We start from the raw sequence: 24,826 nt of genomic DNA on the forward strand, positions 1-24,826 counted from the left end.
GAGGCCCGGGTGGCTGCAGGGACTCGCCTGGGACGCGGGGCGCAGGTGAGTCGACGAACGCCCCCTCCTGGCGCGAGCCGCCCGCGCCCCGGAAGTCCCGGACCCCGCCCGCGCGGAGCGCCCCGTGCGCCGGGTGTGCTCGGCCCCGTCTGACCGCCCCGTGCGCCGGGTGTGCTCGGCCCCGTCTGACCGCCCCGTGCGCCGGGTGTGCTCGGCCCGTCTGACCGCCCCGTGCGCCGGGTGTGCTCGGCCCCGTCTGACCGCCCCGTGCGCCGGGTGTGCTCGGCCCCGTCTGACCGCCCCGTGCCCCGGGTGTGCTCGGCCCGTCTGACCGCCCCGTGCGCCGGGTGTGCTCGGCCGGTCACCTGCCCGTGGCCGCGGCAATGAAATACGTGCCGGAAGTGAAGAAGTCGCCGCCGCACCTCCTGAAGCAATTCACAGGTGAGGAGGGAAGGCGCGCGGTGCGGGCGGCGCGGGGAGGAGCCGTTTCAGCCCCTGGCGCGCACGGGGGGTCCCGGTCCCAGGCCTGGTTAGGAGGGAAAGGCAGAAAAAAGCGTGTTCAGAAAATAACCTGGGAAAACGCCGTGAAGTCCTCATTTTTGAAAATTGTATTACAAAATATACCCGAATCGGAGGTTTTCTAGCTGAAGAAGCGCATTGAACTATTTCCAGGGGGTTCGCGGATCAAAGGCATTCCGTCCATGAGGTGCTGAAGATCCACTTCAACTAACTTCGTAACTTTTATTGTAGGAGTGACTTTTTTATTAAGGAAAAATATTTATCAGCAATGAAGAAGCTCCTCCTTCCCTTTCCCCACCCAGGCGACTGACCCAAAGGCAGACACTCACCACTGGGGCTGGAAGGAACCACCAGTGTGGGATGTGACTTATCCCACATGTGCTGTTAATGTGCATAGATGCGGGGCGGTGACAGTGACTTACAGTCAGGAAGAGGAAGATTCTGGAAGTTCGTGCCTCCCCAGGAGAGGTGGGAGATGCCACCTTCTGTGGCTCAGGTTTACCTGCAACTTGAACGTTTTTTTCTCAATTGAGCTTGTATTCATGAGATGCTTTTATTATAATAATAATTTTTAAAAAAGAAAAAAAAAGAAAATTGGTCGGGTGTGGTAGCCTGTAGTCCCAACACTTTGATAAGCCAAGGCGGGTGGATCACCTGAGGTCAGGAGTTCCAGACCAGCCTGGCCAACGTGGTGAAACCCTGTCTCTACTAAAAATACAAAAATTAGCCAGGCATGGTGGCGGGTTGCCTGTAATCCCAGCTACTCGGAAGGCTGAGGCAGGAGAATCACTTGAACCTGGGAGGCAGAGGTTGCAGTGAGCTGAGATTGTGCCTCTGCACTACAGTCTGGGCGACAAAGCGAGACTCCGTCTCAAAAACAAACAAACAAACCGAGAAAATGGAAGAAAAAGAAAACAAAGTAGCTTATTTGGGATTATTACCTCTTTTGGGAAGGTAGGCTAGGGAGCGCCTCTCAGGCTGGCCGAGATGCTGGCAGGCGCTGAGCACCTGCCCACAGCAGCACCCGGCCCTGCAGCCCTCGGAGGGAGAGGGCAGCCCAGGTGCCAGGAATGTGTGGCATCTGCCAGCCTGTGAGGCTTTCCAAGGCCACCCGGCCACCAGGCTTTGTCACACCCGGGGGGCAGCTGCCTCTTTGGACAGGAAGAGGGGTGTCCACAAGAGGGGTCTTTGCAGTTCCTGATCCAGATGCTCCCAGGGCAGAGTGGGAGGCCTGCGCCTGGGGCCCCCGAGGGAGCGGATGTTCTTGTGGCCGCCTGGGGTGGCCCCTCTCATCTTCTGGCAAGATGGCCCCGTAGCCAGGGCAAGCACAGGGGGAGGAAGCGGTCCCTCTGTCAGGCCCTTGGGGGTCACCCTCCTGGTCTCTGCTTCAGGGCTGCAAGCATTGCAGCTGTTGTGGGTACAAGCTGCCGCTCCTGGGCCTGGCTACCTCGTCTCTGAGGGGCTGCCAGGGGCTGCTGGAGGCTGACGCCCCTTCTCAGGGAGCATGGGGCTGGTAGGGGTCATCTCAGGTGTGCCAGGTCACCCAAGGCACAGCCCAAGGTGACCCTGGGCTGGAGTCTTCTCACCTTGCCATGGCCATGCCCAGGCCCCAGCATCTGGCATCTGCATGTGACACTCCTGTGTGCTCCCCACACAGCCTGTCCTCGTGACTGAAGGACGCATGCAGGGTTAATAAAAGGATGCATGCAGGTTAATGCAGGATGATAAGCATGTCCTTATCATCCTTTGCAGACTGTGGCGTGGCTGTTTTGTGACTGTTTCTGTTCCTTTAGGGGTGTAGGGAAGCTGTGAAATGACAAGGCCGGCGTTGTCCTGGCCTGGAGCTGGCTCAGGTGTCTGCGCCACTGGTGGCCTCAGCGGGCAGGTGGGGAACTGGAACCTTTAGCTACAGTGGCCGGCCATGGCCCTGCTGCTCAGGCCCTCTCTGCCGCCCACCCCTGGGTCTGAGCCCAAGAAGCAGCCCAGAGGAATTCCTCCTGTCCTTCTCTGCACTATTTTGCAGATGTGGAAGAGGCTGTGTGGTCAGGTGCAGTGCAGAATCTGGCCTCCAAGCCCACCAGCTCCACAGCCTCTCCCCGTGTGACTGCAGAGCCCTGCGTACCTCCCCTTCCCTGCAGCCCTGCTGGGCTTCCCCATGTCCACACTCACTCATCCTGGACAGGAGGCAGCTAGGCCTCCAGACAGCCCCATAGCAGGTGAGGGCCTGAGGCTGGCTCCTGGGGCACCATGTTCATGGCCCTGGACAGTGGGCGACCTGGGGGTGAAGGAGTGGAAATGAGGATGGGAGGATGACACGCGGCCCCTGGGGAAGAGGTGTGTGCGGGACCGCTCATCCCTGGCTGGAGGCTCTGCCTTACTGGGGTGATGCAGCCTCAGCTGCTGTCAACTGCTGCCTAAAGGTTAATGTCAACTCCCTCCCTAAATAGTTTCCGCGAAAGCACTTTTAAACTGTGACACACTTTCCACACCAGTGTGTGTTCTCCGAATGACTTTTATGAAAGAGCGGGGACTCGAAGCCACTGGCTTCTCCTCAGGAGTCTGTGGACATATTTGGACTCTCTGTGTCCGAATCCCGGGGATCCGTGGCCCTGCATGCCCCAGATCCCCATCCATGGTTCACACGCGCTCCAGACAGGAACCGCTGCACACATGGGCCTCTGCACACACCACGCCAGCTCCCCGAACCTGCTGTGATCCCTGCCCAGCTTCCTCCTCCTCCTTCTCCTCCTCCTCACCTCTCCTTCCGTGTTCTGATGCTCAAACTGTGGGAGAAGTGGCATCTTCTGTCCTAAGATAACTTGATACGCAGCTTCAAGCTCGGTGTCAAGAAAATGGGTCTCCAGTTTCAGAGATTTTTACGTTGTTTATGACATCTGCTGTGGAGACACATGCAGCCAGATTCCGGGTGGTGTCACAGCTCGCAGACAGAAAGGGGTGTGCAGGCCGGGCCCGCTGAAGGTCCTGGGTGCTGGTGGCAGTCGTGACCGCAGGCATGTCTCTGGAGTTCCCACACCACATTTCCTGTCACCACTGTACTCAGAATCTTGTGTTTTCTTCCCGCCTGGACTGTCTTTGGAAACCTGTCTGTGGTCAGGTCTTGCTGTCCGTGGCCACGCTGCCAGGAACCCTGAGCTGGGACATTCTACTGGGTCACCGGGCAGTGTGGCTTGGAGGTGTTCCCTGGAGGCCAGCCCGATGCCTGCCTTTCTAGGGGAGCAGCTCCCAGCAGGGAGGCTGAGCCTCAGGAGTGCTGGAAGCCTCCATGGTGCCATGAGGTCATGGCTGCTGAGTCTGCCGGCTGCTTCTCCAGGAGGCAACCATGGTCTGTGCCCTGCTAACCGACTGCCTCTTCGGGAAACCAGGTGGCAGAGGGACTTTGATGGGGAGTTAGATCGAGGACCTGGCGCTGCCCTGAGAGTCTCTGGGCTTGGCTCCTTCCCTAGGAAGAATTCCTGCAAGTGTGCATTTCACAGAGAGAGGGGAAGGGAGGCGGATGGAGCACAGGAAGTAGAAACGCCACGGAATTGTCAGCCACATTTAAAATGGCGACGCCTCCCTGCCTGGATCAGCAGCCACATTACAAATGGTGACGCCTCGCTGCCTGGATCATCAGTCATGTTAAAAATGATGACGCCTCGCTGCCTGGGTTGGCAAACCTTGGCCTCAGATCTGCACCTCTCTGGGCACCAGGCCCCTCCTGAACCTTCCTCTCCTGCTGCAGAAGCAGCAGAATGCGGAGTGGAAAGACTTTCCATGGCCTTAGAGAAACAACAGAACATTGACCGCTGCGCTGGCGTGGGCGTGTTAGAAGCCCCAGGTGGTGGCTGGTGGGAAGTGGGATGAGTGAGGGAGTGAATGGCAGCCCCACTGTCCCTGGGGAGCGGTGACTTTCCTGGGCTTGCTCTCCATGCAGATGGGGTGACGGGACAGACTCGTGGGACGAGCTTTGAAACCTCACTCCACGGGCCCCCATCTCACCTGGCCCCCCTGAGCCAGGATGGCTTCTCCCAGGAAGCCCTCTGCTCACTTTAGATTGATTGATTTAACCCCAGTCTCATTTCAGTAGATCAGGAGGAACGCGGTTGCCCTGCCATCCTGAGGCAGCGCCTCCCGGTCCCACAGCCCGGCCCAGCCGATGGCTCCTTTCCTCCTTCCCAGCCGCGCCGTCATGACTCTGGGAGAGCACAGGGAGAGAGCCAGGCAGTGAGCCCCACGCTCAAGTTGCCCTGGCTATGGTGCGGGGGGGCGTGGAGGGCCTGCTGGAGACACCACTGCTGGTGCCAGTGGCTGGGCGTCCAGTACCTGTGCAGTGGGCGAGCTGCCAGTGATGTTTCTAGAGGGAGCAGGGAGCTGCATCAGCCCTGCCGACCCCCCATCGCATGGAGAGCTCACCTTGGCCCCTTTGGCAGCTGTGTCATGCCGACCCCCCAACATGTGAAAAGTGCACCTTGGTCCCCTTGGTGGCTGCGACCTGGTCCCTGCCCAAAAAGCCTCAGCTTACTCCAACCTCAAAGCCTGTTATGGGTTGTGGAGGAAGGTGGAGGGCCAGGCTAGGAACGGAAATGTGTGAGAGACTTTTCAGGGGCTAGTGGATTTTAAAAATGCATGGTGACGTCATGGAGGTGCATGTGGGAAAATAACAGTGGGTGTGGAGGGAAAACGGGACGCGGGGAGGACTGACCGGACTTGACAGCTGGGCGGTCAGATGCGATGGGGACTGAATTTTTAAAATGAGAAATAATGTATGAACGTTTGTGGAGTGATATTGAAGAAAACAAATCATTTTATGAATAAAAATAATGCTTCGTTCAGTGGCATATTTCCTGCCCAGGCTGTTTGCTGAAATTAAACATCCACTGTCACCGCAAGTCTTTAGAAACCTTTGTTCTCTTGGCTTTGTGAGCAGACGCCCCTGTGCTGCTGGGGCTGCTTCTCCCACGTCTGGAGACAGTGGGGAGGGTGCTGGGCACCGTGGTGAGAGCAGGACCCTGAAGCCAGAGGTCATTGTGGATCCCGGCTCCGCTGCATCCAAGATCCAAGTGGGATCTTGGGTTTCATCTGGATCTTCCCAGATGGGGTGTAAGGGCCTTCGGACATCACGAGCTGGGCACTGGCTGGTGTCTGATGGGGTGGAAGAGCCTGCAGTATCCTGAACCGGGTGCTGGTGGGTGTTTGGTGGGGTGGAGGAGACTGTGGGCGACGTGAGCCTGGCGCTGGCGGGTGTCTGGTGGGGTGGAGGAGACTGTGGGCAGCGTGAGCCTGGCGCTGGCGGGTGTCTGGTGGGGTGGAGGAGACTGTGGGCAGCGCGAGCCTGGTGCTGGCGGGTGTCTGGTGGGGTGGAGGAGACTGTGGGCAGCGCGAGCCTGGCACTGGCGGGTGTTTGGTGTGCCGTTGCTGTCATCATCCGCGTCAGAAAGCGGAGGCAGTGGTGGACTCTGAATTCTCCGGGAGCTGCCGGTGGGTGGTGTCTGTGAGGTTCTGGCACTGTGTCCATCCTGGAATTGCACCCCAGGAAAAAGGCCGTGGTACCTGGACGCCCTGGGAGCAAAGCTCTCCTAGTCACCCGCTGTAGACACATGGGCTGCTGCAGAGAGCGTGGGGGACCATCTGTCCAGCCACAGCCCGAGACCAGTCACCCATCGCAGGCCCCTCTGAGCCTGGCTCTGTAGGACCTGCCTGCTGCTGTGGGGCCTCTCCCGGCCTCCCCCGACTGCTCCCCACGTGGGAGGTCAGCACAAACCACACGCAGCCACCCCATGCAACTGGGGGAGGATAGGGTGGCAGCAGCCGGTGACTTTGGCCTGCCCTGTGCACTCCACCTTGGCAGGTGGGGCATCGCCTCGGCAGGGCTCCCATATCCAGGATGCTTCTGACAGAGGGCGAGGGCTGCAGCCGCAGCTTTTGCAAACCTGGAATGGGGGTGTCTTGGGAAGGAGAACCTGAAAGACTAAATCAACCCCAAGGAGCACAAATGAGGTTCCTCAAGGGTCAGGAAGGCCGGGCAGCTCCCCTCTCGGCCCCTGCCCCGGAGGAACAATTTACAGAGGTGCCAGGGAAGACCCCCAGTGGCTTGGGTGCAGCCTTGGCCTGGGGCATGGAGCCTGGCTTTGTGGTACTGCAGTGCACCCCGCAAAGGTCTCTGCGGGCACCCTGGGCCCTCACCTGCAGGAACCCCCTTCAGTATCCAGCCCAGTCCCTCAGTGGCCCACGGCCGATGAAGGGAGCCGCATCCCTCGGGGCTGAACATGTGTGAGGCTGCTGAACTCCGCTGGAAAGGGTCGTCTGCCAGGAGCGGTCCCCGCCCTGCTTCCTTTGCCTCCCAGGGCACGCCGCACACTCATTGTCTCCCCTTTGGGTCAAAACCGGCATTAAACTTTCTGTCGTTTTGATTCAAGTTTTAAAATTCTGAAATAATCCTCAGCCCATGCTGCTAATTCTAACTCCCGTATGCTTAAGTGTGAAATAATTACACGTTCCCTCCCGAACTCCCAAGTACCCATTGTGTGAGCCCCGCGCCTTCTGTGGGCTCTGTCGTGCGCCGTGCCTGGCGCTGCTGCATGGAAACGTATTATCTCCTAATCGTTAGAGGGCCCTGCATTATTCTGTGTAATTAACTTGACATTATTTTGCTCAGAAATTTAATTCATTCTGGATCTTAGTTTCAAATAAAGATTTGCATGATGCATAATTTAGAAAATAACAAAACCACAACACAAACCCACAGCTGCTCCCCACACCGCTTCCCAGGTCCTTTAGCGGAGAGCGGGGTGGCTTTGTCTTCGGGGGTGACACATGTGTGTGTCTGTGCTTTTGCAGTGTGTGACATTCCTCTGCATGACATTTGTGACTACAACGTCTCCAGGGACCGATGCAAGGAGCTCGGGTGCTGCTTCTACAAAGGCGTCTGCTACGAGAAAGCAGTTCCCAGTGAGTAGCCGTCCCGGCCACCCCGTGGCGGAAGCCGAGGGAGCTGGTGACGGTGCTGACCGCCGCCCTGCCTGTCTCCCTTCCCCGGGGTCTCTGTTTGCTGGAAACACCTTTGTATTGTTCTCTGGCCACACTCTTCTGCTCCGTCTTAGTGGGGGCAGTAGACTCTGAGTGGGGTCTGAGCTGGAGGGCCTGTGAATGTGAAGTAAGCCACCAGAGGAGTTCCATTCCCAGATGGGCTGGGCAGGGCATGGACGGGGACGGATGGAGACCCCCTTCGTGGAGGAATTTGGCCATTCTGGGTGGTTGCAGAGGCTGGATTTGAGGAAACAGTGCTGCAGAAACATGTGGTGGTGGCAGGGCCCGAGCCAGTGGCGAGGTGTGGGGTGAGCCCATCAGGGTGGAGTGGACCTTGTCCACCACGGGCTCTGTGAGGACAGCAGAGACGCTTGGCCCTGACTGGGGACTCCGTGGGTGGCTTCAACGTTGGACTAGAAGCCAGACCACACATGAAGATCTGCTGGTAGCCCCTCAAGCCCCTCAAGCAGCACAGGGGTGAAGTGAGGACAACAGACACCCAGTGTGTGGGGTGTGGGGGCTGGAGGCGCTGCCACTCCCCATCCCCATGAAGGCTTCCGGAGGGAGGCGCGCCCTTCAGAGGACCGTGGCTAGTTGTAAAATATGTTCGAAGGGAGGTGGGAGGAAGTTAAGAAACCAGGATGGTGTGCACGTGAAGGGCATTGGGCCCCACCTCCTCGGCATATTCTCACCTGTAAGCACACTGGCCTTCTGCGCTGCTGAGGTCTTCTCATTTCCAAACTCTCATCAAGGCCCACGGGAAGCTTCATGTGTTTCCTTCCTTGTCCTGTGGAGGCCCCTTTTGGAAATGAGGGTAAAGGGGCTCTTAGTGCTGCGTGGGGAGGGGCGGACAGCCGCATAGAGGGGATCGGCCTGCACAGCGCGCCCTTGGGAGGGAACAGTGCAGCCCTTGACGATGGAGATGCTGGATGTGGCCGATGATCTCTCACGGCTTTAGGCTTCCTTGGAGATGAGTTCCAAACCCTCCCTGTCCTAGGCCACTCTTTTCTCCACCCCCAGCACCCCAAAGTGAGTAAAGGCCCCTGGCTTTGTGCAGCTCAGGGCCATTTCTTCCTCCTTTTACTTCTTTCTCCTGCATTTCCCGCTAGACTGAGCCCTCAGAGACCAGGCACCAGGTCCTCTTCATTCCCTGTACCTAGTAGGGCTTAGAAAGTCAGGAAACGTTAGTGACTGATGGGAATGAGTGACTGATGGAAATTTCTGAGTAGTGCTGATGGAACCAAGCGTGAGCTCGGCTGCTCACCGCTTGCAAAACCCATAACAAATGAAGGGAGAGTGACTTTATTTCCAAAGCTAGCAGTGGGGAAGTGGCTGACTTGCACTTCCAACTTTAGGCTGGGGAGAGGGGCTTAAAAAGAGGAACTTAGAATGGGAGGCATGTGGGAGGGGTGCTACTCAAGATCCGAGGGTCTCGTTCCGGTGGCTGTCTCAAGCCGTGGCCCACCTGCAGCGTGGGTTGGCGTCATCTTGATGGCTGGTTGTAGACTCACAACCTTCAGGGGATCTCTGGCATTTTGCAGCCGGGTCTCTGTGCTTGGTCTATCTCAAGATGAGCCCCTAGAACTTGTAAGTAAGCCCATAATTAAATACCAGCACACAGTTAGATAAATGTGCATGGGGCTAGGGGGTGCGTGGTGAGAAAGGGATACCGTGGTGTTGAAAAGAAAGTACATTTCAAGGTTATATTTTAAGACTAAGGAGAACAAAAGTTTTCTGCAGTAAGCTTTCTGCATCGTGAGACTAGGGGAACAAGAGAAAAAGGAAAAAAGTTTTAAAATTCATTTTCAGGCTAGACCGTTTGATTACATGGGGACTGCCCAGTCCCACAGACATAAAGCTTTAAGCCAGCTCTTCTGAGATGAAAGCGATATTCTGGGCACAAAATCAGTCAAGAAAGAAAGTGCTGACGGGATTCTGGCTTGCTCCAGGGAGGATGTCTGTCCTGCTTCGTGGTGAAGATTTGGCACCTCATCAAAACAAGATGAATTTTGGCTCCTCAGAGGCAAACGAGAGGTCACAATGGATACCACTGATAGTTGGGAAGGTTTTCTGACGACGACGGCTCCTGCAGACCCTGGCTTTAGAGACTCAGGACCAGACCCCTTGCTGTCCCAGCCTCCACTTCCAGGAGCCTCTGGGATTCCTGGGATCCCACGCCTTCCTCTGACTCCAGTTAAATCAGTTGGAAATTGCTTCATTTATTATTTTTACTAAGATACTATACCATAAAATTCACCTTTTAAAGTATACAATTCAGTGGCTTTTAGCATACTCACAGTGGTGCGGTCATCACCATTAACTCCAGAACATTTGCACCACATCAGAAAGAAACCTCATGCCCATCAGCAGTCACATCCCATCCTTCCCTCTCTCTGGCCCCTGGCAGCTACTCATCTCTCTACGGACTTCCGTATTACGGACATTTCGTATAAATGGAACCACGTGACTTGTGGTTCTTTCACTTACATAGTTCTCAAGGTTCGTTCATGTTGTAGCAGCTATCAGTACTTCATTTCTCTTTATCGTTGAGTAATTGTCCACTGTATGGATGTGCCACATTTTGTTGACCCATGTATCAGTTTATAGACATTTGGATTGTTTCCACTTTTTGGCTATTCTAAATGATGCTGCTCTGAACATTTGTATATAGGTTTTTGTGCAAACATGATTTTTATTTTCTTGGGTATAGTTCTAGGAGTGGAATTGCTGGATCATATATTAACTCTATGCTTAATTTTTTAAGGAACTCCCCAACTGTTTTGCAAGGTGGCTAGACCATTTTCCAGGCCGATCAGCAGCATATGAGAGTTCCAGTTTCTCCACATTCTCACCAACACTTTTTGTCCTTTTGTTTATAGGCATTGTAATAGATGTGAAGTTGTATCTCATTGTGGTTTTGATTCGTATTATTCTAATAAATAATGATGTTCACCATCATTGCATTTTTTTTTGGGCTATTTGGATATCTTCTCTGGAAGAAAAGTCTATTCAAGTCCTTTGTCCGGTTTTAAATTGGGTTGTCTTTTTATTATGGAGTTGTATGAGCTCTTTATGTATTCTGGATATTAAACTCTTATTAGAAATATGACTTGCAAATACTTTCTATTATTCTCTTATGTCTTTTATTGTTATTGAGTTTCTGTCCATTTTCACCATTTTTCCTTTTGTTGTTTGTGCTTTGGTGTCACATCTAAGAAACCATTGCCTAATCCAAGGCTGCAAAGATTTATACCTGTAATATCTTCTAGGAGTTTTATACTTATAACTCTTACATTTTGGTCTTTCGATCCTTTTTGAGTTAACTTTTGTATCTGGTGCAAAGAAGGTTTCCAACTTCATTATTTTGCATATGGATATTCAGTTGTCCCAGCATCATTTGTTGAGAAGATTCTTTTTTTTCCCCATTAAATTGACACCATTGTTGAGAATCAGTTGCCCATAAAAGTGAGTTTACTTCTAGATTCTCAATTCTATTCTGTTCATCTATATGTCTATCCTTAGCCAGTACCAGTTTTGATTACTGTAGCTTTGCAGTAAATTTTGAAATCAGAATTCGTGAGTGCTTCAACTTTGTTCTTCTTTTTCAAGATTATTTTGGCGATTATGGGTCCCTCGTATTTCCATACCAAATTTAGCTCGTCTGTTTCTGCAGAAAAGAGGTCCTTTGGCAGTTCGATTGGGGTTGTGTTGAATCTGTATATAATTTGGGAAGTATTACCATCTGAACACGATATTAAGTGTTCTGGTCAATGAACAGGAGTAGTCTTTCTATTTATTTCGGTCTTTAATTTTTTTCAATATTTTATAGTTTTCAGGGTACTGATCTTGAGCTTCTTTAATTAAATTTATTCCAAAGTATTTTATTCTATTTAATGTTATTATAAATGGAATTTTTTTCTTCATTTTCAGATTGTCTATTGCCAGCATATAGAAATGCAATTGATTTTTGTATGCTGATTTTGTATATGGCAACCTTGTTGAACTTGCTTATTCTATTAGTTTTCTAGTTGATTTTTTTGCATACAAGATCATGGCATCTGAAAATATAGTTTTACTTCTTTTTTCCTAATCTGAATGCCTTTTAGTTCATTTTCTTGCCTAATTTCTGACTAAAACCTCCAGTACAATGATCAATAGAATTAGGAATGGCAGAAGCTTTGTCTTTTTCCTGATCTTAAGGAGAAACTTTCAATGTTTCACCATTAAATACAGTGGTGACTGTGGGTTTTACTAGATGCCATGTATCTATTAATAGTAAATGCAAGAAACAACTTGGAAACACACAAGCTGAGAAAGCTTCCTCTTCTTCCTGCTTTGTTGAGTGTTTTTATCATGAAAAGGTGTTGGATTTTTTTTTCAAATTCTTTTTCTGCATCTATTGAGCACCTTAATGGTGACTTTTATTACTTCATGTGAATTTGACTTACTGTCTACTCTTCTTTCATTTCATCCTAAAGGACTCCCTTTGGTATTTCTTATAAAGAAGTTTTGCCAGTGATGAATATCCTGACTTTGTTAATCTGGAAGGTCTTAATTTACCCTTCATTTTTGAAGCATAGAGTTGCTGTATATAAAATTGCTGGTTGATAAGCTTCCTGACAGCCCTTTGAATGTTTTTTTCTCATTGCCTTCTGGCCTGCATGGTTTCTGATGAGAAACTGCTGTAAATATTAAGGCTCCTTTGTACATAATGTGTCACTTCTCTCATGCTGTTTTCAAGATTCTTTGTCTTTTGCAGTTTGCCGGGTGTCTGGGTATGGATCTCTCTGAGTTTATCCTACTCAGAGTTCACTGAGTTTCTTGGATGTGTAGATTAATGTTAACCAAACTCAAGAAGTTTTTACCATTATTTCTTCAAATGTTCTTTCTGTTCTTTTGTCTTTCTTCTCTCCCTCTGGACTTTCATTACGTGTATTTGGTAGACTTTATGGTATCCCACAGACCTCTAAGGCTGTATTAATTTTTCTTGGTTATATTTTCTTTCTGTTACTTAAACTGGATAATCTCATTGACCTATCTTCAAGTTTACCAATTCTTTTGCCTGCTCAAATCTGCTGTTGAGCATCTCCAGTGAATTTTCATTTCTATTATTGTACTCTCAACTCTATAATTTCTTTTGGCCTTTTCTTAATAATGTCTATATTTCTATTGATATTTTCTATTTGATGAATGCATTAGTCATTTTTACACTGCTATAAAGAACTACCTAAGACTGGGTAATTTATAAAGGAAAGAGGTTTAATTGACTCACAGTTCTGCATGGCTGGGGAGGCCTCAGGAAACTTACAATCATGTCAGAAGGCAAAGGGGAAGCAAGACATGTCTTACATGGCAGCATGGTTGTGGGGAGGTAACTGCCAAACACTTTTCAACCTTCAGATCTCGTGAGAACTCACTCACTATCATGAGACTATCATGGAGTAATCTGGCCCCGTGAGCCAACCACCTCTGACCAGGTCCCTCCCTTGACATGTGAGGATTACAATTCCAGATGAGATTTGAGTGGGTCACAGAGCCAAATCATATCAATGAAGTATTATTCTTATACTTGTATTTAGCTCTTTAGACATGATTTCTTCTAGTTCTTTGAATATGCTTAAAATATTTGATTTACAGTCTTTGTCAAGTAAGTCCAACGTCTGTGCTTCCTCAGTGATGATTTCTATTAATGGCATTTTTAATGTGTCTGGCCATACTTTCTCATTTCTTTGTATGTTTAACATTTTCTTGAAAATAGGACATTTTAGGTCAGATAATATAGCACCTCTGAGAATCGGGTTCTTTCACCTCCCCAGGTTTTATTGTTGCTGCTGTTTGTTGTTGTGGTTGTTTGATGACTTTCCTGAACTAAATCAGTAAAGTCTTTATTCTTTAAGGTGTGTGACCTCTAAAAACTCTTCTTGAGTAGCTACTAGTTAGCTAATGACCAGACAAAAATTTTCTTAGATGCCTGGAAACACAAGCCTCTCCGACTTTGCAGAGGAGTTCTGTGTGCATGCTGAGGCACACCTTCAACAAACTCAGAATATTTCTAGCTCTGCCTTAGCCTTCACTTCCTGCTTATGCAGATCCTTAAGTCAGCCAGAGGTGAGGTCCCAGGGCCACCATAGGTCTTTCCTTGCAAAGCCCACAGCACTGGACATGTCCATGACCCTCTAGATTCCCAGGAATGTGTCAGAGCATTTCAAAGCTTTCTATGCACATCTCATTTCCCAGATTTTCATGTTAAGCTTGTTGGTTAGCCTCTTGTTTTCCCCCAACTGCTACCCACCACTTTAGCCAGTAAAACAATGTTCAATTGCTTCTGATTATTTATAACAAATGCCTGGGGAAAAAGCTGTTCTCACCGATTGAGCTCAGATCAAATAAAGATGATATTCCAAGGAAGCACCAGACAGATCAAATCATGACAACTCTCTGGCAATGGGGCTTTGAAGGAACTCCCACCGTGTTCTGCCCCCTGAAGGAACTCCCACCCTGTTCTGCCCCCTGAAGGAACTCCCACCCTGTTCTGCCCCCTGAAGGAACTCCCACCCTGTTCTGCCTCCTGAAGGAACTCCCACCCTGTTCTGCCCCCTGCAGTGGCTGCCAGGCTGCTGGATTTACCATGATTACAGGCTGCTGATTTTCAAGCTACCATGGAGCTGGAGGGTGGGCAGGAGAGATGGGAACAAGGCTAGATGAAAAGCCCAAGCTTGCTCTTTTACTGAGATTCAGCTGTTTGCCTCAAATAAACAGATTTCCACAAGCTTTTGGTTAATTTCCAGACTTCTGAAAAACTTTCATCTGATGATTTTTACCAGTGTTCTCATTGTTTTTATGGGGGGAAGAAATTGGCGGGGGGCGGGGATCCTTGCTTTGCCATTTTTGCTGATATCACCTTGAAAGTTAATTATGGGCTTTACTGAAGCCCTAGTCCAGTTGTACATAACCAGTTAATGAGAGTTACAACAACAGGTAATGCCTTTTCCTGAAGGAGTCCGTTATCCTTCACCTGACTCACCTGTCTCATTGTAAAACCCATGCCCTTTAGCCAGAATCTTACTTGAGAGATCCTTTTGGGTTCCAGGCCTTCTGGTGTGGAACAGCCTCTCATACAGCTTCATTCCAGCAGCTCGTCCTCTGGGGCATGTGGCAGTACTCCTGAAGCCAAGCTCATGGCAGTGGGTGCTGACTTGGCTGTGATTTGCTGCACTGGCACTTGTCATCATTTTGTTTTTGTTTTGTGAAATTGGGGCTTGCTGCTCACATTGCATATGCAGAGAGCAGCAGATGCTCACAGTCGCACTCAGTTCATTTCCATCATAGAGTTGGACTTCTTACAGAACTCCAGATTCCAAGGCACTTATACCACTTAGTTTTTCTGAGCAGTTTACCATTTAAGTCTCCTAAAAGTGGCAAACATTAGCATCCAAAAGGTATTTAAGTTTATTCTTTCAGTCTTCTCCATATAATAATTAATGATCCCAATTTCCTCACATCCCAATGAAGCAGAGATCCAACCGTGTAAAGTGGTGTAAATGCATCACTCCAGGAAGATCACAGCTAGGAAGGGAACGCACGTCCAAGCTGCTACTGCTGCTGCCTTTGCCATCTCTCCCATCCTCTGAGCACCTTTTCATCAGTACCGTGCAGGTGCTGGCCTGTTTGTAAATGTTGGCATGTATGTCGCACATGGCTTAAGTTAGAACAGTCGCCGCATGCCTGTCATCCATTTTTAAAGTGAGTATTAATCCCTATAGCAGACTCATGACTGGTGTTACAAGGAACCCAGAAGAGAACACAGGCCCTCAAGAATGTTTTTGACTTGGAGAGGCTCACTGTTTTGCAAGGGAGTATATCATTTTTGCATGGAAGCAGCCATTAAGTTCTTTCCATCATTCTAACTTTAATAACTGTGTTGTGTGGCTGTGCTTTTTTTGACTCTTGACTTCTTTCGGGCCTGTAGGAAGAGCCTGGGCAGTGGGCCCTGCCTTGGGGCTCTCACTGTGCCCTCACATTACTTTTCATTTCTTTGACATCTTTCTCATTCAAAATGACGAATGAACCTTTGTACTGTGCAAGTTGTAGTATTCAGTGACAGGGTATTATGAGCTCTTTGTGCACATAATTCCATGTTATGAAAACCTTTCACCAACTTCTTAAATTGGCTGGTTTGAAGTGCACATTGTGTTATGGCATAATCTGTATTATTAAGAATATGAATTGGGGAATTAGCATTAGATCTTTCAGAAAGAATTGGGAATTCAAAGAGAAAGACTTGCCTTCATTCTTCAGTCTTGATTTAGGGTATGTTATTTAACATGTCATTTCTTCTAAGTATCTGACTTCAGTTTCTTCATGGGACTTGCTGAGATGATTTCAAAACTTTTGTTTAACTATATTTTGGGAACATTTACCAAGACGTTTCTTAAAGACAATAATCCTTTCTTCAATTGCTGCTGTTTCTGAAAGATAAACCAGACTTTGTGGTTCATGATAAGCCAAAGACATGGTCTGTAATAAATAGTGTTGCTAGACAGACACTGTACAGAGCACATCATTGAGGTTGAGTTTCCATCTTTAGGAGCTTGGCATCAATGACGAAGAACGTGAGCACATATGAAGATATGGGAGATATACTGACAGTGGAATACTAAAACACTGATTACATATGTGTGTCTCTTCAACAGGACTTCACTCATATAATTTTGAATTTATTCCATGAGCTAAGACACAAAGTCATACTAAGGAATAAAACATTTCCTGGAGTTCAGGAATTTCAGGGTTACCTTCTTGCCTCATGAACGCTCTTAATTCACCCTTTCACTTTATTTGTGCATTTCGATTCAATCAATTCTGTTTGTTGAACAGCATTTAAGTGCAGATTCTCTGGGCAATCTCTAGGCTACCTCTCAGATCCATCCTCTATTGCTGTGTGACAAATTACCCCAAAACTTTGTGGCTTAAAGCAACTTAGAGGTTTTGCTGGATGGTTGGGTTTGAGTGTCTCGTGAGATTGTGGTCAAGATGCCCAAGTGAGGCTGCAGTCACCTGAAGTCTTGCTGTCTCAGATGACTCACTTTGCTGGAAGTTGGTACCAGATGTTACAGGAAGATGACTCACTTTGCTGGGAAGTTGGTACCAGATGTTACAGGAAGATGACTTACTTTGCTGGGAAGTTGGTACCAGATGTTACAGGAAGATGACTCACTTTGCTGGAAGTTGGTACCAGATGTTACAGGAAGATGACTCACTTTGCTGAGAAGTTGATACCAGATGTTGTAGGAGGATGACTCACTTTGCTGGAAGTTGATACCAGATGTTACAGGAAGATGACTCACTTTGCTGGAAGTTGATACCAGATGTTACAGGAAGATGACTCACTTTGCTGGGAAGTTGGTACCAGATGTTACAGGAAGATGACTCACTTTGCTGGGAGGTTGGTACCAGATGTTACAGGAAGATGACTTACTTTGCTGGGAAGTTGATACCAGATGTTACAGGAAGATGACTCACTTTGCTGGGAGGTTGATACCAGATGTTACAGGAAGATGACTCACTTTGCTGGGAGGTTGATACCATATGTTACAGGAAGATGACTCACTTTGCTGGAAGTTGGTACCAGATGTTACAGGAAGATGACTCACTTTGCTGGGAAGTTGATACCAGATGTTACAGGAAGATGACTCACTTTGCTGGAAGTTGGTACCAGATGTTGTAGGAGGATGACTCACTTTGCTGGAAGTTGGTACCAGATGTTGTAGGAGGCCTCTTCTCCTCACCATGAGGGCTGCAGTCTTTCCCAGAGCAGTGGCCCAAGAGAGATCAGGGCAGAAGCGCAATGTCTTCACCTGGCCTCAGGGGTTAGACTCTGGCATCTCCTTTGGCTCCAGGGATCAGCACTGTTCAGTGTGGGAACATCTATCTAGGGTATAAATACCAGGAGATGAGAATCCGGAGGCCATCCTGGAAGCTGGTTATGGTAGCCCCAGATATTTGGAGGTGAGTTTGCCCCACCGTTTCCCCTCCTCAGGTAAGCAAGTTTCCACAGGACAGTCCTCATTTAAAGAAATAAGCCAGTTGATTGGGAGAACCTTCGACACGCGGTTTCCCAGTGTGCTCCTCGGTACGTGCACATACCTGTTATCTGACAGCTTGCAACCCCAAGCCTCACTCCCTTCCTCCAGCCTCTCCGTGAGAAATTCTCATCGAGCGCCCATTGTGTACTTCACCGTTCCTTACCGAGGTCACCTTGGTATGGGGAAAATCGAAGATCTGGGTTACCCTCACAAGCTGGCTTCAACCCCCTCTCAGTTTTCTGACTTCAGTCCCCATGGAAAGAATCCTGGGCACCTCACCCATTGCTGGTGGCCCTGCGATGAGTCCAGGGAGTATGGATCCCATCGGAAGTTGGCTCGTGTGCCCAGGAGGCCGCTTTTTCTGCACCTGTGGCCTCGCTTCTGGGGTGGGTTGAATTGGGTACACCCAATGCATGTGTTGAAGTTCAGATCCCTGGTACCTGTGAATGTGACCTGATTTAGAAAAAGGGTCTTTGCAGGTGTAATTAGGTAAGATGAGATCACAATGGAGTAGAGTGAGCCCTCTATCCAAAATGACTGGTGTCCTTGTAAAGAGAAGAGACACAGAGACAGAGGAACACAGAGGAAAGACAGCCATGTGACAATAGGGACAGAGACTGCTGTGATGCTAGGAAGAGGCCAGGGAGGACCCTTCCCAGGAGCCTTTGAAAAGAACACGGCCCAGCAGACACTTTGTTCTTGGACTTCTGGCCTCCAGAACCGTGAGATGATCCATTTCTATTGTGTTAAGTCCCCCATTGCATGGTACTTTCTTACAGCATCCTTGGCAAACTCACACACCATCCAGAAAAATTACATCTGATGGTGTTGTTACTGCTTCACAACTCTTGGGAGCGGTTTAGCAGGAGGGGGAGGTGCGGGAATTGAGGGAAATCATGTCACCTGCACTAGACATTTGCAAGTCAGCCAGTTTCTTTGAGAGAGTAAGAAAGCAATTAGAGAAAAGACTAATATTGATAATAATAACAACAATAAGAATTACTGTGTATATGTGATTAGTCAAGCACTTAAGAACTTTACTTGCATTCATTAAAAAATTCCTCACATCAACCCGATGGAAGGAATGCAGAAGAACAAATAGTAGATGAGGATATTATTTGACCAAGGACTCTGAGAGGAGTGATGCTTATGTACAAATATTAGGACTTGAGGGGGCCAAGTCCTGAACCAATGAGCCAACGGAGATCCAGACATCAGCCCTCAGTGCTGGGCAGTGCTGCGCCCTGCAAGCCTCTTGCACAGACAGGGCCCTGCCTGCTGAGCAGTGGGCAGTCCCCCAGAAAGAGGCTCAGGAGGGGGCTGAGCAGTTCTTCCTCCCAGTTACCCCTGCCTTGGAGAGGCTGGGAGTATACTCACGCAGGGAAACCCAGAGTGGTGGGGCTGTCTCTCACGGCCACCTGGGGAGGCTTGACTTTTGCTGAGGGTGGGTTGGAGAAGGCACAGGAAACTTGGGGATTGCAGGAGACTCTTTTTTTTTTTTGAGATGGAGTCTTGCTCTGTCCCCCAGGCTGGAGTGCAGTGGCGCGATCTCGGCTCACTGAAAGCTCTGCCTCCCAGATTCACGCCATTCTTCTGCCTCAGCCTCCGAAGTATCTGGGACTACAGGTGCCCACCACCGCGCCTGGCTAGTTTTTGTATTTTTAGTAGAGATGGGGTTTCATGGTGTTAGCCAGGATGGTCTCGATCTCCTGACCTTGTGATCTGCCCATCTCGGCCTCTCAAAGTGCTGGGATTACAGTGCTGGGATTACAATGAGCCGCCACGCCCAGCCTAACAGGAGCCTCTTTTAATACAAAGAAGCCCAGTCAAGACCAGTGGGATTTGTCTATGATCCAATAAGTGTTTTCTTTGTATTCAGTTTAGGGGAGGAATTGACTTGGGCATTGAGGAGCCATTTCCAGGGAGCACAGCAGGAACAGAGGGGCTGGCGCCATCTATCTCTCAATGCACCCCCGGGGGTCAGGAGCCAGCGCCATCTCTCCACTCACCCGCAGGGGTCAGGAGCCAGTGCCATCTGTCCATGCCCCTCCGGGGGTCAGGAGCCAGCGCCATCTCTCCACACCCTCCCGGGGGTCAGGGCGGTCACAAGGTGTCTTCTGGGTGGCACTGACCACCACCTGGAGCTGCCTTTCACAGGGAGCCCTCATCTGCCTGCAGCGGCCTTTGGAGATGTCCACAGAGCTGTCTCCAGGAGACGCTGGGGAGGGTGGGCAAGGAGGGCTGACCATGGGCAGCAGTGCCGGGAGGGCACGCACCTCACTCTGGGAGGGTTGCCTTTTCTTCTTCTTCTTCCTTTTCTATTTACCTGGATCGAAATGACTTCGAATCCCACCATTTTTCAGTTTACGTCCACGTGTTCTCCGCCTTGATTGTGATCGTCGCTGGGGCCTTCGTCATCACCATCATCTACAGGTTGGTCCCTTTGTTCTTCATCAGGAGGGTGGGGAGGAGGGGACTCACCTCTCCTGGCTGCAGCCTCCCGCCCGACTGGGCTCCTTTGGGCTTGGTGCTGCTGGGGTAACTGAGAATAGCTCTCTGTGAGCCTGGGAACGGGAACTGGCCAGGCAGGGAGGGCCCCACTGATCTTCTCCAGAGTGCTTCTTGATGACAATCCTAACCCACATTTAGTGAGCACCTAAGACTCTAAGCGCTTTGCTCAGCCTATTCAGCCCTCGCAGCCACTGACGATGTAAGTGCTCTTCCTGTCCCCAGATTGGGGTGATTGACGCAGTATTGAGGGGGTCCCAAGGCTGATGGATGGGGCAGTGCGGCTCTAACTCAGACTCCCAGTTGTCTCAGAGCCCCTGAAGCCAAGGCTGCCTGCACCTCTTGGCCTGTGGCCTTCATCCTCATTGCAGGGTGTCAGGGTTTGGAGACGTCTCAGAGATGAATCTACTCCCTCTCATTTTAATGGTGAGGAAATGCAGACCTTGGGGGCCAAGGCAGCAGGTGGCTGTCCCCAGGGCAGGGCTGGAATCCAGCATCTCACGCCCCGGCCAGTCACCTTTGCCATGAGCCCACTCTGTGACGTGCGTACAAGCCCCTGAGATTATTCCAGTCTCTTTGTCCGGGAATGAGTAAAGCCACTTTCCTACTGTGAGTGGTGCTATATGCTGTCTTTTGTGTGTTAATCATGAGGATGAACCGGCAGTAGCCTGCAGTGCAACACACACCTTCCACCGCCTGGAGCTGTTTTTGGGAGTTTAGCTGCCTCATACGATCATCTGTTTGGAGCCTGCACAAGAAACTAAAATGAGGCTGGATGTGGTGGCTCATGCTTGTAATCTCCCAGCACTTTGGGAGGCTGAGGTGCGAGGATCACTTGAGCCCAGGAGGTGGAGGCTGCAGTGAGTCGTGTTTGTGCCATTGCACTCCAGCCTGGATGACAGAGCAAAACTGTCTCAAACAAATAAATAAATAAAAAATAAAAATAAAGAGAGAGAGAGAGAGAGAAAGAAATGAAAATGAGAACTGTTACATCAAAGCATTTACCTTAAAAAATAAGTATGCATGATCAGGAACCTATGTTTTCAGAGGGATGTCCTGGCAGGCAGGAGGGGGGACCTGGAGAGTTTTCCATCTGTAACTTCCCTGACTGTGATAAAACCCTCTTCCCATTAGAGTCGTTCAGGAGAGCAGGAGACAAAGGGCCATCCCTACGGATGTCGCGCTGCCACACAAGTCCAGCAAAAAGGCGAAGGTGGCCTCCTCCAGCAGCAAATTAGGGCTGAAGGCTCCGAGTCCTGGGCCTCCAAGTGCTCGGCCCTCAATTAAGAGTGATGTGGACAAGGATGATGGTGAGAAGCTTCTGGAATGATCCTTAGCCTAAGGTTGAGGGCGTGGTTCTGTTCCCTCGGGAGACCTTCCCTGGAAAGGGGCTCGGCATCTACACAGGCCCTTCAACCTCAGCGATCAGTGTTGCAATTTGTTCAAAATTCGAATGTACCCAACACTGGAGGTTCAGGTTTGCAGATTTCCCTCTGTGAGTGTTGTCCTCCCCCTTCCCGTCCCCTGCTGCCTCTCTGTCATTTCACCCTCTGGCGGGGCCCTCAGTGTTAGTGCGGGAGGCTCCCAGGGAGGGGGCGAGAGTCCCGAAGAACCTGTGCATTTGATCAGGTGACTTCCTGCAGGGAGGCTGCCAGGTTGCTGTGGGTACTCTCTGTGGCGCCCTGGCCGCATGGTGGTCATGGTTGTGAGGGGAGGCTGCAGGGCTGCCGTGGGTACTCTCTGTGGCACTCTGGCCGCATGGTGGTTGTGGTTGTGAGGGGAGGCTGCAGGGCTGCCGTGGGTACTCTGTGCACCCTGGCCGCGTGGTGGTCATGGTTGTGAGGGGAGGCTGCAGGGCTGCCGTGGGTACTCTCTGTGGCACCCTGGCCGCGTGGTGGTCATGGTCGGAAAGGTGGATGATCACTCTATGCCTGCCTCGGTTTCCAGGAAGGAAAGTTGCTCGTATGTTGGTTTACCTGCTTTGAGGGCCCTGGGAGGTTGCTGGTTGCTTTTCCTAGATCAGCACCCCGCCAGATTAGAGAAAGAAACATCTCAAATGGTAATCCTTATCTTCAGAGATGTTTGCACAGGAATACGAATGGCCTGGACTTATCCATTGTTACCAAGTAGACTTGGCTTTACAGGGACCATCAGGAAAAGCAGGAGGCAGGATAAGAGGGCGACCCACGCTTGATTTCAGATCTGGAATGCCTGGCCCCTAACCGAGGCTGCGTCTGTGCGAATGAGGCTTTCCTGCAGGACAGATGTTTGCCTGGTTAAGGGAGCCTCCTGTGTGCGAGATGATGTGGGAGGAAGAGTGTTTTACTGTCTTAAAAAGATGCTTCTTCCCTGGAATGCACGGAGAAACATGGGGCAGCATATGGCCATCCCCAAAACTGGCTTTTGAGTCAATCATTGCCAATTGGACACCTTGTAGATGGGTTCAAAGACCCTGATGAAATCTTTTTGGGACTGCTGAATATTCCATTTGAAAAAACAATTATTCTTTTCTAAAAATCTAGTAACAGTGACAATAGCAGAAACCGAAGAAACTGAGGACTGACTGAAACGCATGAAGAAGTGGAGATTGGCAGAATTATCCAAATGAAATGGTACAGCAGGTCCACTGTTAACAGTGTGATGGAATGACCACCCAATGAGAAAAAAATAAAGGTATTTTGAAAATTGCTTCTCGTCTGATGTTGCTTATCCATTGCTATATTTTTATCTTAGGAGAGAGAAAGCCTGTGGGGTAGGAGAGTGGGAGCCTGAACTTTCAGTTTTTGATGGCACTGCTTGTCACTAATATTAACACCATGGGGGCTCACAGCACGGGCTCAAGGTGGTGTTGTCGCCTGGTGGTCATGGTTGTGTGGGGAGGCTGCAGGGCTGCCATGGGTACTTCCCAGAAGGCAGGCTGCACTTTCACCAAGAGTGGGCTGCCACACGGACACAGGCGGTTCAAGACTCTGGCATTTGGCTTTGCTAGGACTTGGTCATGCCGCAAGGGAGGAGCAGCGTTTGGATCTGGATCTGAGAGGCCCCAAAGCGTAGGCCGTAGCTTCCTGAGAGCCCCTCATGCAAGGCAGTGCGCTCAGTCCCAGAGTGGCCGACGGACGCTCACAGGCACCCCAGGCTGGCCCAGGGCAGCCCACGGATCTTGGAGGCTGCATTTTCTCACTTTGAAAATGTGCATTCTACACAGCAACTGTGGCCCTTATGTCCACGCATTGCAGCTTTGAAAAAGGATAATAAACAGTCCAGATAGACCAGACACATCCTGCTCCAAGGAGTATATAGATGAGAAATCAGTTTGCATGAGCCTCTGGAAGCCCCTTGTCCGCTTTCTGCCTGGTCAACCTTGTCAGCTGCTGATGGGCTTGGCCCAGGGTCTGCACTGCTCTAGGGCTTCCTGCGGGGGGAAGTTATGGGCCTGCTGTTAGCCCCTTTCTTCTCACGGGCACCTCACTGGCTTTAGGCCAATCGGGCTCTTGTATTGGTGTAGATCAGGTGTCCGCACACTTTTTGTAAAGGGCCAGAGAGCCGGTATTTCGTAGAGTGCACCTGTGTACTCTCTGTGCACCCTGGCCGCATGGTGGTCATGATAGAGCTGTGCAGATGGGGCTCGGTGGCCCTACCTGGCAGATGTTTCCAGCGTGGCCCAGACCATCCCTTGCAGAGATGAGGCAGAATGGATGCCTCCACAAAATAACACTTAAAGCCCCAGGTTTGTTGAAGGCATGCCTACTTCAGAGCTTTCGTCCTTAGGAGGAAGTGGCGCATGGAGCGGCCTCCCAGCAGCCACGCTTCCTGGCCTCCCAGCAGCCACGCTTCCTGGACAGTTGGGTCTTTGCTGCCTGTGGCTCCCCTGATGACTCCTCAGTCACTGGAGAGCAAGTTACTGGGTGGAACACATCCACCTTTGTGGGCCCTTTTGCTGAAGCCCTCAACCCTGCCCCCTTCCCTGAAAACAGTCATGATCCAGCCTGAAAAAAGTGCCAGGTTATTGGTGGACTGGATGCTCGTCAGAGACGTTAGGGGTCACCTGGGGTCTCTGGTTTGGGAAGCCGCTGTGACTCAGTAGGGTATGGGTGTGAGGTTTGGGCACTGGCCCTGCTGAGGGTGGTGGGATAGGGAATGAAGGAAGGGAAGCAGTTCAGTGTGCAGCTGGGAAAAGGATGGGGCCCTGGGGACTACTCCTGCCAGGGACCCCCAGGAGAAGGGCCAGACCTCCTAAGTACAAGTGAGGCTGGTGGGCACGTGGCCCCATGAGGGACAGCCAGCCGTGGCCTGGATGTGTGACGACCCTGCACAGGCCAGGGCCCCTGCCCTTGTGCAGTTGGTGCCCTGCTGAGTGAGGCGAGGGCCAGACAGAGCTGCCAAGGAAGTGCCTCGCAGGCAGTGGCTTCTCACAGAACTCCTGGCCGGCACCCATGGGCACAGCTAGTCATGGCCAAGCTCAGAGTCAGTTTCGGAGAGGACAACCCAAAGACACAAACAAACAAGACTAGTTTGTTGGTGTCACCAGATAGGCTACCATAGTCGTACAATATGTCCCTTGGTTAGAGGTGACTTTGCTGGTGTTAGCAGAAGTACTGTGAGCAGGGAAGGCAAATACACACCCGGGATATTGTCTATGGCTGTGAAGATTCAGTGTTGTCCCCTTTGTGATGGAAGGGCCCAATGTACTC

At 50.6% G+C, this 24,826-nt stretch overlaps 1 protein-coding gene across 1 annotated transcript; it reads left to right on the forward strand.

The window, feature by feature from the left end:
* Window positions 1-383: 383 nt before the first annotated feature.
* On the forward strand, window positions 384-22,822 carry TEX29 (testis expressed 29). The gene is made up of 5 exons (XM_025364781.1): window positions 384-441; window positions 7,357-7,467; window positions 19,991-20,060; window positions 21,270-21,445; window positions 22,658-22,822. The coding sequence occupies exons 1-5, from the start codon at window positions 384-386 to the stop codon at window positions 22,696-22,698; spliced, it is 456 nt and encodes a 151-aa protein (XP_025220566.1). The 3' UTR covers window positions 22,699-22,822.
* Window positions 22,823-24,826: the final 2,004 nt, after the last annotated feature.

This window comes from Theropithecus gelada, chromosome 17, assembly GCF_003255815.1.
Source record: "Theropithecus gelada isolate Dixy chromosome 17, Tgel_1.0, whole genome shotgun sequence".
NCBI classification, from domain to species: Eukaryota; Metazoa; Chordata; class Mammalia; order Primates; family Cercopithecidae; genus Theropithecus; species Theropithecus gelada.

Excerpts from the sequence above, each read along its gene's own strand:
- TEX29 (XM_025364781.1), top strand. The coding sequence starts at position 384 with ATGAAATACGTGCCGGAAGTGAAGAAGTCGCCGCCGCACCTCCTGAAG. Across the intron at positions 7,468-19,990 it reads CTACGAGAAAGCAGTTCCCA|TTTACGTCCACGTGTTCTCC; the intron begins GTGAGTAGCCGT and ends ACCATTTTTCAG. Across the intron at positions 20,061-21,269 it reads GTCATCACCATCATCTACAG|AGTCGTTCAGGAGAGCAGGA; the intron begins GTTGGTCCCTTT and ends TCTTCCCATTAG.